Source organism: Coregonus lavaretus (assembly GCF_964263955.1).
Source record: "Coregonus lavaretus genome assembly, chromosome: 36".
NCBI lineage: Eukaryota > Metazoa > Chordata > Actinopteri > Salmoniformes > Salmonidae > Coregonus > Coregonus lavaretus.
In genome coordinates, this window is record NC_140023.1 from 31,776,654 (window position 1) to 31,795,639 (window position 18,986).

The 18,986-nt window shown below is 41.4% G+C and overlaps 1 protein-coding gene across 2 annotated transcripts in view; it reads left to right on the top strand.

Annotated features, from left to right (window-relative positions):
• Positions 1–18,705, top strand: part of LOC311110588 (paired box protein Pax-2a) — a gene marked incomplete at both ends in the record, with an annotated part of 141,833 nt that extends 123,128 nt beyond the window's left edge. For both annotated transcript variants that reach the window (XM_084153107.1, XM_084153106.1), the window contains 3 exons: positions 8,247–8,348; positions 18,192–18,278; positions 18,629–18,705. In XM_084153107.1, coding sequence (XP_084009233.1) covers positions 8,247–8,348; positions 18,192–18,278; positions 18,629–18,705 — 266 coding nt within the window. The remainder of the gene's footprint in view (positions 1–8,246; positions 8,349–18,191; positions 18,279–18,628) is intronic.
• Between the last annotated feature and the right edge of the window lie 281 nt (positions 18,706–18,986).

Here is an 18,986-nt window from a genome sequence, read left to right on the forward strand (position 1 = left end):
CAACAGTGTGTGAAAACCTTGTGAAGACTTACAGAAAACTTCTGACCTGTGTCATTGCCAACAAAGGGTATATAACAAAGTATTGAGAAACTTTTGTTATTGGCCAAATACTTATTTTCCACCATAATTTGCAAATAAATTCATAAAAAATCCTACAATGTGATTTTCTGGATATTTTTTCTCATTTTGTCTGTCATAGTTGACGAAATTACAGGCCTCCCTCATCTTTTTAAGTGGGAGAACTTGCACAATTGGCTGACTAAATACTTTTTTCCCCCACTGTATGGAGACTGTTTGGTGCAAAAAATATAGGGTGAAATACATACAAAAATTATATACTATCTGTTGTTCAATGTAGTAAATCTGTTATTCAATGTGTTTGTATAGGCTAATAGCAGTAAGGCCAAATAATATGTTTAATCAAATATTGGTTAAATATTTTTTAGGGATACTTCAAGGTGTCTTAAAATTCAAAATCAAATAGCAAAATGATCCTTGGTATGACCTTCTTAAAACAATTCCATATAGCTTAGTAGAACACCCCCCCCCCCCCAGCATAGACAGCGTTTAGACTGTTAAGTACCAAAAATAAGGGGTTAAATACATGTAAAAAAATCTCTCAGATATAGGACAGACACTTCAGAACAAACTTTTTTGGGGGGGATTATATATTGTTCCATGTAATGAATCCGTTATCAAAATTATCCTTGGTATGACCTTCATAATACAATTCCATACAGCTTAGTAGTGGCGCAGTGGTCTAAGGCACTGCATCGCAGTGCTAGCTGTGCCACTAGAGATCATGGTTCGAAACCAGGATCTGTCGTAGCCAGCTGCAACCGGGAGACCCATGGGGTGGCGCAGAATTGGTCCAGGGTAGGGGAGGGAATGGCCAGTAGGGATGTAGCTCAGTTGGTTGAGCATGGCGTTTGCAATGCCAGTGTTGTGGGTTTGTTTCCCACGGGGTCCCAGTATGAAGAAAAATGTCCCCCCAAAAAAAGATGTATGCACTCACTAACTGTAAGTCGCTCTGGATAAGAGTGTCTGCTAAATGACTAAAATGTTAGTAGAACCCCCCCTCTCCTCCGGCTTAAACAGGGCTTAAGGTGGCCACATGCTTCCCAGTCGGAAGAGTTTGTGCATATACAGTGGGGAGAACAAGTATTTGATACACTGCCGATTTTGCAGGTTTTCCTACTTACAAAGCATGTAGAGGCCTGTAATTTGTATCATAGGTACACTTCAACTGTGAGAGACGGAATCTAAAACAATAATCCAGAAAATCACATTGTATGATTTTTAAGTAATTAATTTGCATTTTATTGCATGACATAAGTATTTGATACATCAGAAAAGCAGAACTTAATATTTGTTACAGAAACCTTTGTTTGCAATTACAGAGATCATATGTTTCCTGTAGGTCTTGACCAGGTTTGCAAACACTGCAGCAGGGATTTTGGCCCACTCCTCCATCCAGACCTTCTCCAGATCCTTCAGGTTTCGGGGCTGTCGCTGGGCAATACGGACTTTCAGCTCCCTCCAAAGATTTTCTATTGGGTTCAGGTCTGGAGACTGGCTAGGCCACTCCAGGACCTTGAGATGCTTCTTACGGAGCCACTCCTTAGTTGCCCTGGCTGTGTGTTTCAGGTCTTTGTAATGCTGGAAGACCAAGCCACGACCCATCTTCAATGCTCTTACTGAGGGAAGGAGGTTGTTGGCCAAGATCTCGCGATACATGGCCCCATCCATCCTCCCCTCAATACGGTGCAGTCGTCCTGTCCCCTTTGCAGAAAAGCATCCCCAAAGAATAATGTTTCCACCTCCATGCTTCACAGTTGGGATGGAGTTCTTGGGGTTGTACTCATCCTTCTTCTTCCTCCAAACACGGCGAGTGGAGTTTAGACCAAAAAGCTCAATTTTTGTCTTATCAGACCACATGACCTTCTCCCATTCCTCCTCTGGATCATCCAGATGGTCATTGGCAAACTTCAGACGGGCCTGAACATGCGCTGGCTTGAGCAGGGGGACTTCCGTGCGCTGTAGGATTTTAATCCATGACGCCGTAGTGTGTTACTAATGGTTTTCTTTGAGACTGTGGTCCCAGCTCTCTTCAGGTCATTGACCAGGTCATGCCGTGTAGTTCTGGGCTGATCCCTCACCTTCCTCATGATCGTTGATGCCCCTCGAGGTGAGATCTTGCATGGAGCCCCAGACCGAGAGTGATTGACCGTCATCTTTAACTTCTTCCATTTTCTAATAATTGCGCCAACAGTTGTTGCCTTCTCACCAAGCTGTTTGCCTATTGTCCTGTAGCCCATCCCAGCCTTGTGCATGTCTACAATTTTATCCCTGATGTCCTTACACAGCTCTCTGGTCTTGGCCATTGTGGAGAGGTTGGAGTCTGTTTGATTGAGTGTGTGGACAGGTGTCTTTTATACAGGTAACGAGTTCAAACAGGTGCAGTTAATACAGGTAATGAGTGGAGAACAGGAGGGCTTCTTAAAGAAAAACTAACGGGTCTGTGAGAGCCGGAATTCTTACTGGTTGGTAGGTGATCAAATACTTATGTCATGCAATAAAATGCAAATTAATTACTTAAAAATCATACAATGTGATTTTCTGGATTTTTGCGTCTCTCACAGTTGAAGTGTACCTATGATAAAAGTTACAGACCTCTACATGCTTTGTAAGTAAGAAAACCTGCAAAATCGGCAGTGTTTCAAATACTTGTTCTCCCCACTGTATTATGAGGACATTTTGTCACGTTTTTGTTTGTTTTGGAGTTCTTTTTTTTTAGGGGGGGGGGGGGCTGTTCGGGCACACAAATATTTTTATCAAGGGCCAGCCTAAGTTCGGAAGCCGAAGTCTACGCCTCTTCGTCCATGATTGGTCAACTGTAGAGGTGACACGAGTTTATGCTTCTAGTTGATTCAGGCCAAAACTGTGTGGATTCAACATGGCGAACGACAACTTTGAGCATTGATTGACCGAGGAGGTACAAAAGTACCTTCACCAGTATGATTCTATCCATGCATTATATAAAGACCAGCGTGTAAATGCCAATACATGGAGGGAGATAGCAAAGATGTTGTGGTCCAACCCAACCACTTGTTCGAAAAAGTCAGGTAGGGTTTGCGACAAATTAGTCAAGGCAAAGAAAATAAACAAGGGCCGCAGTGGAGATGCCGGTGGAAAGGCTACTCCAGAAATATTGCTGCTGGCTTGTTCGACACATGAAGCAAAGGAAGACTGAAATCAACATGCCGTCTTCACCAAGGGATGGGGTATGTTGTTGTATTTTCTATTTTAGTTGACGAAAAGAGTAGCCATGTTTTGCTAACAATAGCTAGCGCTATCTACTTGGCTGGCTAGTGGCTAGGTAGCCTAGCAGCGTACTCATGCAGGGAAAGCAATCCAACCAACTAAACTAAATATCTTCACAACTTTTGATCAAACATAATTTTGCCATAGAAATAAAATCATAAACTTCCCACAAGGGGTAACACCAAAGTCAAAGTTTGGTAGCAAAGTCCAGCTAGTCAAAATGTTGCAAACGTTTGAGCAGAGTTGAGTAGCTAGGCCAGGCCTATTCAACTCTGCTCAAAGATTTGCAACATTACATAGTCTATTGTAGTCTCAGTTAATTATATTTGATGTTAATGTTTTGGATATGTGTACTAAGTAGCCCTCCACTTTTTTTTTCAATGCACAAACACCAGTGAATGGAGACAGCACCTTGTTTTGTTCTCTGCGCCCATTGCACTGCCTGTTCACTGGCCCCAAGCACTAGCTCTGCTCCCAGTACCTTCTGGTGATCGACCCCCAGCCCATCTCCCGCACTGAGCTGCAGTGCATAATTAGAAATAATCTCCATGCAGGATCTGGGAAGCTTTATCCTGGGCTCACCTTCAAGACCTACTCCACTGGCTTGCTCCTCACCGATGCCACAGAGCAGCAGCAGTAGTATGAGGGGTATGAGAATAAAGGAGAAAAAAGCTGCAGACTCAGTCCTTGACACGTCACTCGCAAAGGCATTGCAAATGATTAATGACATATCTCAAGATCTGGAGAACGTCATGCACCGAGCCACCAGCTTGTCCCAGAGGTAAATAAATAAAACTAATTTCAGACTTTACTCTGATCCCCTTTCCTTTGTTCTGTTGTCCTTTTTCCTCCTCTCCTCACCATGCACACTGCTCTCCAGACACTTCTAATTTCCCCCCTCTTCTCATCTTCTCCACAGGGTCCTGGCACCTATAGCTGAATTCATGGATGAACTCTCGCCAAAACTCTGGGAGGAATTCAATCACCAGCTGCATGAGTTCGTGCATGACTTCAAGAAGAGAACATGGACCGAACGACTGGGACCACAGTGAAATTATCAACTTGTTCTGTTGTTCAGACATCCACTAGACACTTTTGTTTTATTCCATAGACACTTTTGTTATTTACATGTCTGTTCATAAGACACTTTTTTACTATTGTTCTGATGTATTTATATTGCTCATAAATATTTGTATCTACACTCTTGACACTTTATATTTGACCCTTTTTTTGTTTACATGTCTGTTCATAGCAGACACTGTTGTACTATTGTTCAGAAATATTTATATTCAGAAATATTTTTAACTACACTGACACTTACATTTTATTCCATTGACATTTGTTTACGTGTCTGTTCTCAGCAGACACTTTTTTATTGTGGTTTACTTTCAGAAGCAAGATTAAAGGTTTATTTGTGTCCTGAAAAAGCTCTGTTGGCATTTATTCAAGGTGTTTCAATGCATTCTATTTGAACTTCAAGTGCTGACAACGTACAGAAGAGCTGTGTGCCACATACTTTACAGGCTTTCTTCTACTTGTGGTGTAGTTCAATCTAATCTAAATTACTGCACACTGAGACTTCCCAGAATCAGGTTTCATTTTGTTAACAAAATTAAAACTCTACTGGTTCACAGTGCACACAAAGAACCGAGTCTGTGCATCCATCAAGAATCCTCATCCATGCAGTCATGATGCCGAATGCATTCTCTAACTCTTCGACAACGAGAGTGGTGGTAGTTCCAGCTATGCCCAAGTTTATTGAGATGGACACCTGTGAATGAGAGGTAACAAGAGAATATGTCAGATATATATTTGGTAAACAAAAACACTGTACCATTTCCCAGGAACCATATTCCAAAAGCCTTGATAAAATTATCATATAAAGGTGCATACATCTATGCAGTAACAAAGGAAATTAGAAAGTTAAATTGATTCCAACATTCTATTATCAACATACCTGGATAAAGGCGCATGAGGTTCTCATGTAGGGGGAAAGCTGCTTCTCCCAGGAAAATATGAGGACTTGGTGTTGTGGTACCTGGTAAGACAGCTGGCAATAGTAAATAGAGGGTCTTCTGTACCAGTTTGGACCCAAAATAAATCTCTTTAAACACTCCTCCATAGCTCCTTCGGCCGCATGCCCCTACAGCCACCATTGTGAACCTGTAACGGGCGTCATCTCTGTCTCTGTATCTTGCTTATTATATATGTTGCTACGTACATCAAATCTAGTAGATCCCGAGCAATTCGCACAAATAAAATGTTCTCGCCATCAACTGTCTCTTTGTGTACATTAATTTATTCTCCTGCTCGTGTCTTCCTTGTTTGGGTGTGTCGTCGCTTCCTTGTTTGGTCGTAGATGGCTATTACCAGCTCATCGCCCTCTACTGTCCCGGGGTAATATTGCTGCTTTTGTTTTTCAAGATAACTTATTTTTAGGGAGCATGCAAGCACACTCATTCGGTTCGGGTAGCCGACAGCTGAACTGAAGCAGGCTGACGCCTTTAGACCATAACGGGTTAACAGAGGTTGTTCTTCCCCCGCTCCCTAACCCCTCCTCCTCCTCTCCCCCGCCCCTAACCCCTCATCCCCTCAAATCCAAACCTGACCCTCTCTGTGGCCCTTTGGTTAAGAATAGACTTTTGTAGATTAAATTAGCGTGTGTTATGGTAGAAACTGCACCGCTGTGGGAGGTGTTCAAGTTTATTTCATGCATCATAAACCTTCCTATAGAGTTTGTCAACTTCAAACTATTTTCCCTTTAAGCATTTTAAATATTACTATGTTTTCGACATAGAGTTTACAACAAGTAAACAATATGTATGTGCTGTTGACATCACCTGTGTTTATTTTATTTTTTTCCAATATCAAGTGTTTTCTTCAGTGGAGCCACTGCACTTTACGATAAGACAGAGAAGTCGTAAAGACAAACCTCATCTTGTACATGAGCTTGAAATATCCCTATTTAGGATAAGTATTTTATAATACAGGCAAGTTACTTACTTTTGTTCTTGTTTTCTATTTTATTTGTGTTTCTTTTTCTAATTTAAAAATATACATTCAACCTGCAGTGAAGCCGCTCAACATTTACATTACATTCAGTCATCTAGCAGACACTCCCATCCAGAGCGACCCACAGGAGCAACCAATGTCAAGCGTCCTGCCCAAGGGCACATCGACAGATCTCCCACCGGACCAAGATCCCAACCGCCAGGCCACCAACCATCCAAGATCCCCCCACAGTTCCCCCGATAGCTGCCCTCAACCATCCGAGACCCACCAAACACCCACCCAACGCGCCAACAACCATCTAAAAGAACAAAAGAGAGAAACAAAAGAAAACAACAGCAGAAAACAACAATGCAAAAAACGAAAGACATCAAGGACAACAAAATTCAAAACAGCAAGTCCAACTGTATGCGTTTGAGTGTACGTACAGTAGGGGAAAAAAGTATATAGTCAGCCACCAATTGTGCAAGTTCTCCCACTTAAAAAGATGAGAGAGGCCTGTAATTTTCATCATAGGTACACGTCAACTATGAAAGACAAAATGAGAAAAAAAAATCCAGAAATCACATTGTAGGATTCTTTATGAATTTTTTTGCAAATTATGGTGGCAAATAAGTATTTGGTCACCTACAAACAAGCAAGATTTCTGGCTCTCACAGACCTGTAACTTCTTCTTTAAGAGGCTGCTATGTCCTCCACTCGTTACCTGTATTAATGGCACCTGGATGAACTTGTTATCAGTATAAAAGACACCTGTCCACAGCCTCAAACAGTCACAATCCAAACTCCACTATGGCCAAGACCAAAGAGCTGTCAAAGGACACCAGAAACAAAATTGTAGACCTTCACCAGGCTGGGAAGACTGAATCTGCAATAGGTAAGCAGCTTGGTTTGAAGAAATCAACTGTGGGAGGAATTATTAGGAAATGGAAGACATACAAGACCACTGATAATCTCCCTCGATCTGGGGCTCCACGCAAGTTTTCACCCCGTGGGGTTTGGATGATCCAGAAGAGGATTGGGAGAATGTCATATGGTCAGATGAAACCAAAATATAATTTTTGGGTAAATACTCAACTCGTCGTGTTTGGAGGACAAAGAATGCTGAGTTGCATCCAAAGAACACCATACCTACTGTGAAGCATGGGGGTGGAAACATCATGCTTTGGGACAGTTTTTCTGCAAAGGGACCAGGATGACTGATCCGTGTAAAGGAAAGAATGAACGGGGCCATGTATCATGAGATTTTGAGTTGCCCAGCGACAGCCCCAAAACATCACTGCTCTAGAGGAGATCTGCATGGAGGAATGGGCCAAAATACCAGCAACAGTGTGTGAAAACCTTGTGAAGACTTACAGAAAACGTTTGACCTGTGTCATTGCCAACAAAGGGTATATAACAAAGTATTGAGAAACTTTTGTTACTGACCAAATACTTATTTTCCACCATAATTTGCAAATAAATTCATAAAAAATCCTACAATGTGATTTTCTGGAATTTTTTTTATCATTTTGTCTGTCATAGTGGACGTGTACCTATGATGAAAATTACAGGCCTCTCTCATCTTTTTAAGTGGGAGAACTTGCACAATTGGTGGCTGACTAAATAGTTTTTTCCCCCACTGTATGTGTGCCACTATTTACATGTGTGTATGTGTGTGTGTGTCTGTGTGTGTGCACATGTGTGCGTTTGAATACATGTGTGTGTGAATGCATATGTACGCGCGTACAAGCACATGCGCGGCATCAGCCTCAGGCAAACAGGCATTGGATATAGCAGCGTTCCCCCTCAGTGTCATTCAAACATACTTTTTATTAGTTTATTTTGACTTAATTCTTTGTTCTTTGTTCTTGTTCTTGTTTTTCATTATTTGAGCATACAGTAAATTCATTTATCTTCTGTTTTGTTTCCAGGTCGAGACATGGCCAGCACGACCTTACCTGGCTACCCACCTCACGTACCCCCAACAGGGCAGGGCAGCTACCCCACCCCAACACTCACTGGAATTGTCTCTGGTAGGTGACATTGTTTATTTTTACTGCCTTGTTAATTTTAACTCGGGTCATAATATTTTCAAGGAGTAGCCCCTTCCAATTGACCATGCTCAGAAAAACTGAGGTCATTCAAAGCTGACTATAAGCCACATTAAAATATATGCTTTCTTATATTTCTTATCTTTGATGATGCTACGTTATTATAGCTTGAAGGGCATTTTAAAAGTATTTGTATGTACGTTATTTTAATATAATGTCAACACACACGCACACACACCATTGACCTGGTGAAGAGTGAACAGCACCCTAGCATAGCTAATGTGTGTGGGTACAATGCCACTGACCTGAATAGGAGGAGTAGGCAGGGCTCTAAATTAACTTTAAAAGCACAACATAAAATTTAGGAGCACCAGAAAATATGTATTTATTTTTATTGATTGAGATATAGCCTAGGCCTATATGAATTCTAGCTACCTCTGAAGCACATATTGTGCCCTAGAACCTCATACAGTGAGGGAAACAAGTATTTGATCCCCTGCTGATTTTGTACGTTTGCCCACTGACAAAGAAATGATCAGTCTATAATTTTTATGGTAGGTTTATTTGAACAGTGAGAGACAGAATAATAACAAAAAAATCCAGAAAAACGCATGTCAAAAATGTTATAAATTGATTTGCATTTTAATGAGGGAAATAAGTATTTGATCCCCTCTCAATCAGAAAGATTTCTGGCTCCCAGGTGTCTTTTACACAGGTAACGAGCTGAGATTAGGAGCACACTCTTAAAGGGAGTGCTCATAATCTCAGTTTGTTACCTGTATAAAAGACACCTGTCCACAGAAGCAATCAATCAATCAGATTCCAAACTCTCCACCATGGCCAAGACCAAAGAGCTCTCCAAGGATGTCAGGGACAAGATTGTAGACCTACACAAGGCTGGAATGGGCTACAAGACCATCAAGAAGCAGCTTGGTGAGAAGGTGACAACAGTTGGTGCGATTATTCGCAAATGGAAGAAACACAAAAGACCTGTCAATCTCCCTCAATCTACTTTTTTCCCTCATTAAAATGCAAATCAATTCATAACATTTTTGACATGCGTTTTTCTGGATTTCTTTGTTGTTAATCTGTCTCTCACTGTTCAAATAAACCTACCATTAAAATTATAGACTGATAATTTCTTTGTCAGTGGGCAAACGTACAAAATCAGCAGGGGATCAAATACTTTTTTCCCTCACTGTATGTAACCCTGTAAATACATTTGTTTATTATAAAAAGCTAAAAGGTCTTCAGTTTCTTAATAAATTCTCAGAAAAAGAATAGACTGACGAGTTTCAGAAGAAAGTTATTTGTTTCTGACCATTTTGAGCCTGTAATTGAACCCACAATTGCTGATGCTCCAGATACTCAACTAGTCTCAAGAAGGCCAGTTTTATTGCCTCTTTAATCAGCACAGCAGTTTTCAGCTGTGCTAACATAATTGTAAAAGGGTTTTCTAATGATCAAATTAGCCTTTTAAAATTATAAACTTGGATTAGGAAACACAACGTGCCATTGGAACACAGGACTGATGGTTGCTGATAATGGGCCTCTGTACGCCTATGTAGATATTCCATAAAAAATCTGCCGTTTCCAGCTACAATAGCCATTTACAACATTAACAATGTCTACACTGTATTTCTGATCAATTTGATGTTATTTTAATGGACAAAAAAATTGCTTTTCTTTCGAAGACAAGGACATTTCTAAGTGACCCCAACTTTTGAACGGTAGTGTATATTTTTTTATTTCTTTGTTGCACTGGTGCTCCCAAATTAAAACGTCAGGTCGCACAGCAAAATAATTCCCAAATTGCCGCACTTTAGAGCCCTGGGAGTAAGATGTTAGTGCTTAGCTTCGTTAGTGTTCATTTAGCATGTGGTTAGCAGACATTAGAGTAGATCAAAAGGTGATCAGCCGCTGTGAGGTAGGACAGTTCCTCTCAGTTCCACTCCACCTCCCCGCGCTCATTACCCTCAGCATGTCCGCGCTCCGCACTCTCACCAGCCCCGTCGATAAACACCGCTCTCCCGCTCTCCTCCGTGGCGGCGCCTGCCTTCCTGGAAACCAAGGGCTGCAGAGCGTATCTCTTTCCCTTCTACTTAACCTGCATTTCAGGTTCACAGCGAACAATTAAGGGTCAAAACACAGAGGCGTAGAGGGCCTGTAAATATTTAAATCACTATCTCTCTCAGGGACCAGCTTGGGTTACAGGTCCAGCAGTGAGGATGCTATCTGTCCACCTCTACGTGTGTGTGTGGGCTACTGTACAATATGGCCCTATCATGTTTACAATATTAATCATAGATAATCCTGATTCCCACTGGACATTCCTTAGAGCAAGTTCATTCTGTTGATACTGTTTCTAAAGTTAAGGACAATGGCTAAAAAATATAATCAATTGCAAAATCAGTGAAGAAGCATTCAAATACATACACAGAGATAAAAACTGGCAACAAATATTTTACTTTGAACAGACAATGCAAAAAATTGTTTAGATGGATACAACCTTCGAGCCTGAACACAGCAAAAGCAAATATTAATACTATGCTGGGTAAATCTTATATACACTGAACAAAAATATAGGTCCCATGTTTCATGAGCTGAAATAAAAGATCCCCGAAAATTTCCATACGCACACAAGCTTATTTCTCTCCAATTTTTTCCACACATTTGTTTACGTCCCTGTTAGTGAGCATTTCTGCTTTGCCAAGATAATCCATCCACCGAACAGGTGTGACATATCAAGAAGCTGATTTAACAGCAAGATCATTACACAGAATGTACCTTGTGCTGGGGGCAATAAAAGGCCACTCTAATATGGGCAGTTTAAAAAAAAACTGTTGTGTGTGTGTGTCACACAACACAATGCCACAGATGTCTCAAGTTTTGAGGGAGTGTGCAATTGGCACGCTGACTGCAGGAACGTCCACCAGAGCTGTTGCCAGGGAATTTAATGTTAATTTCTCTACCACTTGTAACCACGCCAGCCCAGGACCTCCACATCCGGCTTCTTCATCTGTGGGATCGTCTGAGACCGGACACCTGGACAGCTGATGAAACTGTGGGTTTGCACAACCGAATAATTTCTGCACAAAATGTCAGGAACCGTCTCAGGGAAGATCATCTGCGTGCTCGTCGTCCTCACCAGGGTCTTGACCTGACTGCAGTTAGGTGTTGTAACTGATTTCAGTGGGAAATGCTCACCTTCGATGGCCACTGGAACACTGGGGATGTGTGCTCTTCACGGATGAATCCCGGTTTCAACTGTACCGGGCAGATGGCAGAATGGTATGGCATTGTGTGGGCGAGTGCTTTGCTGATGTCAATGTTGTGAACAGAGTGCCCCATGGTGGTGGTGGGGTTATGGTACGGGCAGGCATAAACTATGGACAACGAACAGAATAGCATTTTATCGATGGCAATTTGAATGTACAGAGATACCGTGATCAAGATTCGGAGGACCATTGTCGTGCCCTTCATCCGCCAACATTTTTCAGCATGATATTGCACAGCCCCATGTTGCAAGGATCTGTACACAATTCCTGGAAGCTGAAAATGTCCCAGTTCCTCCATGGCCTGCATACTCAGCAGACATGTTACCCATTGAGCATGTTTGGGATGCTCTGGATCGACGTGTGCGACAGCGTGTTTCAGTTCCCGCCAATATCCAGCAACTTCGCACAGCCATTGAAGAGGAGTAGGACAACATTCCACAGGCCACAATCAACAGCCTGATCAACACTATGTGAAGGAGATGTGTCGTGCTGCATGAGGCAAATGATGGTCACACCAGATACTGACTGGTTTTCTGATCCACGCCCCTATCTTTTTTTAAGGTATCTGTGACCAACAGATGCATGTTTGTATTCCCAGTCATATGAAATCCATACATTAGGGCCTAATGAATTTATTTAAATTGACTGATTTCCTTATATGAACTGTAACTCAGCAAAATCTTTGAAATTGTTGAATGTTGCGTTTATATTTTTGTTCAGTGTAGTTAACTTGGCCAACACCTGTCTTCATCAAATATGTTGTCATCAACAATATGTTCTTATGGTTCACATACACACGCACACATGCAAACATGCACACACACACACACATATACACACACACACATATACACACACACACACATAGAGAGATCCTCTTAATAATATGTCAGCCAAGAATGGCTAAGATTTGGTGACAGGCCCCAAACACTGTTAATACTAGAACCGCTGAGCCTGGATGGATCTCCCTTCAAGCTAATGAGCAGTCATTCTGACTGCAACATTCTAACAGTGTAATTAATATATTTCATATACAGTGGGGGAAAAAAGTATTTAGTCAGCCACCAATTATGCAAGTTCTCCCACTTAAAAAGATGAGAGAGGCCTGTAATTTTCATCATAGGTACACGTCAACTATGACAGACAAAATGAGAAAAACAATTCCAGAAAATCACATTGTAGGATTTTGAATGAATTTATTTGCAAATTATGGTGGAAAATAAGTATTTGGTCAATAACAAAAGTTTCTCAATACTTTGTTATATACCCTTTGTTGGCAATGACACAGGTCAAATGTTTTCTGTAAGTCTTCACAAGGTTTTCACACACTGTTGCTGGTATTTTGGCCCATTCCTCCATGCAGATCTCCTCTAGAGCAGTGATGTTTTGGGGCTGTCGCTGGGCAACACAGACTTTCAACTCCCTCCAAAGATTTTCTATGGGGTTGAGATCTGGAGACTGGCTAGGCCACTCCAGGACCTTGAAATGCTTCTTACGAAGCCACTCCTTCGTTGCCGGGCGGTGTGTTTGGGATCATTGTCATGCTGAAAGACCCAGCCACGTTTCATCTTCAATGCCCTTGCTGATGGAAGGAGGTTTTCACTCAAAATCTCACGATACATGGCCCCATTCATTCTTTCCTTTACACGGATCAGTCGTCCTGGTCCCTTTGCAGAAAAACAGCCCCAAAGCATGATGTTTCCACCCCCATGCTTCACAGTAGGTATGGTGTTCGTTGGATGCAACTCAGCATTCTTTGTCCTCCAAACACGACGAGTTTAGTTTTTACCAAAAAGTTATATTTTGGTTTCATCTGACCATATGACATTCTCCCAATCCTCTCTGGATCATCCAAATGCACTCTAGCAAACTTCAGACGGGCCTGGACATGTACTGGCTTAAGCAGGGGGACACGTCTGGCACTGCAGGATTTGAGTCCCTGGCGGCGTAGTGTGTTACTGATGGTAGGCTTTGTTACTTTGGTCCCAGCTCTCTGCAGGTCATTCACTAGGTCCCCCCGTGTGGTTCTGGGATTTTTGCTCACCGTTCTTGTGATCATTTTGACCCCACGGGGTGAGATCTTGCGTGGAGCCCCAGATCGAGGGAGATTATCAGTGGTCTTTTATGTCTTCCATTTCCTAATAATTCCTCCCACAGTTGATTTCTTCAAACCAAGCTGCTTACCTATTGCAGATTCAGTCTTCCCAGCCTGGTGGAGGTCTACAATTTTGTTTCTGGTGTCCTTTGAAAGCTCTTTGGTCTTGGCCATAGTGGAGTTTGGAGTGTGACTGTTTGAGGTTGTGGACATGTGTCTTTTATACTGATAACAAGTTCAAGCAGGTGCCATTAATACAGGTAACGAGTGGAGGACAGAGGAGCCTCTTAAAGAAGAAGTTACAGTTCTGTGAGAGCCAGAAATCTTGCTTGTTTGTATGTGACCAAATTCTTATTTTCCACCATAATTTGCAAAAAAATTCATAAAAAATCCTACAATGTGATTTTCTGGATATTTTTTTTCTCAATTTGTCTGTCATAGTTGACGTGTACCTATGATGAAAATTACAGGCCTCTCTCATCTTTTTAAGTGGGAGAACTTGCACAATTGGTGGCTGACTAAATATATTTTTTCCCCACTGTATGCTATTGCAAAAATTAGAATTTGGTTGTGTTTATGAATGCCTTGGGTAACATTATAATATGATTTGTATTTTATTTCAAATAACACAATATAATTTTCATTAGTTTATGTAACTGTAGGCTATACAGTGAGGGAAAAAAGTATTTGATCCCCTGCTGATTTTGTAAGTTTGCCCACTGACAAAGAAATGATCAGTCTATAATTTTAATGGTAGGTTTATTTGAGACAGAATAACAACAAAAAAATCCAGAAACACGCATGTCAAAAATGTTATAAATTGATTTGCATTTTAATGAGGGAAATAAGTATTTGACTCCCTCTCAATCAGAAAGATTTCTGGCTCCCAGGTGTCTTTTATACAGGTAACGAGCTGAGATTAGGAGCACACTCTTAAATGGAGTGCTCCTAATCTCAGCTTGTTACCTGTATAAAAGACACCTGTCCACAGAAGCAATCAATCAATCAGATTCCAAACTCTCCACCATGGCCAAGACCAAAGAGCTCTCCAAGGATGTCAGGGGCAAGATTGTAGACCTACACAAGGCTGGAATGGGCTACAAGACCATCGCCAAGCAGCTTGGTGAGAAGGTGACAGCAGTTGGTGCGATTATTCGCAAATGGAAGAAACACAAAATAACTGTAAATCTCCCTCGGCCTGGGGCTCCATGCAAGATCTCACCTCGTGGAGTTGCAATGATCATGAGAATGGTGAGGAATCAGCCCAGAACTACACGGGAGGATCTTGTCAATGATCACAAGGCAGCTGGGATAATAGTCACCAAGAAAACAATTACACACACTATGCCGTGAAGGACTGAAATCCTGCAGCGCCCACAATGTCCCCCTGCTCAAGAAAGCACATATACAGGCCCGTCTGAAGTTTGCCAATGAACATCTGAATGATTCAGAGGAGAACTGGGTGAAAGTGTTGTGGTCAGATGAGACCAAAATTGAGCTCTTTGGCATCAACTCAACTCGCCGTGTTTGTAGGAGGAGGAATGCTGCCTATGACCCCAAGAACACCATCCCCACCGTCAAACATGGAGGTGGAAACATTATGCTTTGGGGGTGCTTTTCTGCTAAGGGGACAGAACAACTTCACCGCATCAAAGGGACGATGGACGGGGCCATGTACTGTCAAATCTTGGCTGAGAACCTCCTTCCCTCAGCCAGGGCATTGAAAATGGGTCGTGGATGGGTATTCCAGCATGACAAGGACCCAAAGCACACGGCCAAGGCAACAACAGAGTGGCTCAAGAAGAAGCACATTAAGGTCATGGAGTGGCCTAGCCAGTCCCCAGACCTTAATCCCATAGAGAATCTGTGGAGGACGCTGAAGGTTCGAGTTGCCAAACGTCAGCCTCGAAACCTTAATGACTTGGAGAAGATCTGCAAAGAGGAGTGGGACAAAATCCCTCCTGAGATGTGTGCAAACCTGGTGGCCAACTACAAAAAAAGTCTGACCTCTGTGACAATTGCCAACAAGGGTTTTGCCACCAAGTACTAAGTCATGTTTTGCAGAGGGGTCAAATACTTATTTCCCTCATTAAAATGAAAAATCAATTCATAACATTTTTGACATGCGTTTTTCTGGATTTGGTTGTTGTTATTCCAACTGTTCAAAAAAAACTACCATTAAAATTATAGACTGATCATTTCTTTGTCAGTGGGCAAACATACAAAATCAGCAGGGGATGAAATATTTTTTTCCCTCACTGTATGTAAAAACAAATAAAAGTGTTCAATAATTTGTATTTGTGGAGTGCTTTTGTTACAATTATGAAACAGAAAGCATATGTGTTGGAACATGGTATCAGCTTATTTGTGTAACGTCAAAATAAAGAAAAATTACCCAACCACCAATGACACGCAGTTAAATTATGAAAACATCAGTAGCCTAAACATCATTATAAGCGCCAAGTGTCCTTAATAAATAATGAAGCTCTGCACAAAAGCAATAATGGCATTATAATAAATATGTGTGGATATGACAGCAGTAAAAATGTCAATTATTGTCAGCTCATGCTTGTGTGCATCTTTACGCAATGACATCAGTTGGATTTCCCTTGTCCTAACAGTTGACACCATTTTTTTAAAACTTTCACTTGCATGACAAACTTTGACAAACGGTACCTTTGTTTGGTTGTAGTGCATAATAGTGTCCGATTTTCTCTTGATTGTGTCCAATTGTCTTGTTATTCTTCAGCACCGTTGTGGAGTAAGTTGAATGAACCAATTTGTAAGTCGCTCTGGATAAGAGCATCTGCTAAATGATGTAAATGTAAATGACTACAACGGCTGTGCAGTGCCTTATTTTGCGCAGAATGAGGGAACTCCCGTCTCACTTTGTTAATGGTGCCTGCCAGACTTGTTTTCTTTGCAAGCAACGTATTCACCAATGACAGTGAAGTGAAGAAATTGTCCATGGTGACATTTCTCCCGTTGCCAACATAAGGTTCCACAAGCCTCATCACCACATTTTCCAACACTCGCCCAATGTGAATTTTTTTGCCAGATATTGAAAGCCGTTCACCATGTACAATTACGCACGCTCTCGCTGTGTAGCCTACTCCAAGTAGGCCAGAGTAATCTGATAAGACTGCTTTGATTCGGTGAACTGATATAGGGTACATACCATTTTAAGATTAGGCTTATAATTAGAACAGATCAATACAATAGAATGGCCCTCCCTGTTCTTCATTCAAAATTGGTGACTACATAATTATGCATCGTTCACTTCCCCTTGTTGTCACTTTACCCATTACTCCCATCATACTTTACTTAATTTATTTAATCTGTTGTTAAATGTGTGAAATTCATTTCGGTATGATGTCGGTTCAGATTCGAGGCAATTGTTGGGGTGATTATCAGCCGGGCTCAACTGTCAGAAGGAGCAGGAGCAGGAGCAGGCCCTACTTTTGGGAGAAGAAGGGCAACGGGGGAAACCATTTAAAACAATGACATGCCATCTTAAAACTGGTTATAACTCTAGTTCTGTTTGTGATATTAAGATTCTAACAAAGGCAGTGTGTTATATAGACTTATAGGGGGGCATGACAAAAGAAATGGCAGAGTAATACAAAAATCACAATCATGAGCAGTCAAAATGACTGCTTTAGCGGTTCTACTGTTAAAGCAAAGGCCATTCCTCAGAAGCTTCATATAAAACCTAGCCTTTATTTTATCATGCGAGACATGCGAGACCCACATCATTGCTCACTGACACTACCTCAGCTTCCTGCCCTCTGCAACAGAGAAATCTATAGTGAGAATAAAAAAGAGGGGCCTTAGAAGCAAGGCTTTGTCCATTTTTAAAAGCAGCAAAAGGTCACACTAAAGTCCTCTAGCCAAGGAGAGAATAGGAGAAATCTCCAAAACTAACAGATGATTAACATATGATGAATTCACCTAAAATGAGTGTGTAGGAGGGTTTAGGGAAACGGCAAGAAGGACATTTCGCGGGGACTTGTTGTGGAACAATGTTGTTTCTGTCTGTTCCGTGGCACACAAAATTGAATTGCTCAAATAAAAAGGAACAATGTGAAATATGTTTTGTTTCTGATCATTGAATATCTGTATTAAAATATTTGATAACACAAACTACAACTTTTAAGGCTTCAAGGCCTATAGATACTTCAGAAATCATTCATAAGGAAATGTCATGCTATATAAAAGGGGTTAGGCCTACATTTAGCAAAGCACTCTTTATCATCAATTTGCTTATAAATGAATTGTAAAGCATTCATGCAGTGTTTATGAACACTTTATAAATGCCCTATAACACCCTATATAATACAAGCCTAAATTGTAATTTGTTTTTTTAAGTGTGACAAAGTTACAGGAATATTAAGCAAATCTCCTGAATTGCCATGGTCTTGTGACTGATGTTCAGATTGTTTTGGTTTTCAGGAGGAGACTTTTCAGGAAACCCCTACTCCCACCCACAATACACCACCTACAACGAAGGATGGAGGTTCAGCAACCCAGCATTACTAAGTCAGTATCAACACTGTATATTACCTTTTATTATTTCTATCAGACTTACAGCTATAAGATTTTTTACTATTTCACCATGTGTTCAAGTAGTTAGAATGAAGTTGTCTATGTTTGGAAAGGTTGATGAGCTAAACCAAACAAAACTAGAATAAGTTGTGGAGACATGACATGTAAACCTACAGCAGAATCAGTCATCATTTTAACACAAATTAGCTACCCCAACCCAATATCTGATTAACGATTTATCTGCGAATTATGCACTGCAACATTAAATGAGCATGTGTGTGTGTGCCTTTGTGTGGTGTTTGACATTGTGGTTTCGAACTGTGCTTTCTTCTGTTAACTTTCAGGTTCCCCTTATTATTATAGTGCTGCATCCCGTGGCTCCGCGCCTCCCACTGCTGCCACGGTCTATGACCACCACTAGTTACCATGGAGACAGGGTCCAACTGCACAGTTGGGACTGCGGCCTCCATATTGTCCCAGTCTGAGAGACACTGAGAGGTCAAAGGGAAGCAAGATGGAATCCCCCCTGAATCTCCAGTTTCAGCATGGGGGGATGAATGGAAGGGCGACTGGCTCCCCTCAAACACACACGCTGGCTAAAGAGGGCCCCCGGGCATTCAGAACTGAACACCAAGTTGTGTGTTTTTGTTTATTTGTCATTATTTTTGCTGTGGTTGTTGATGTTGTTTTCTTCATGGATCC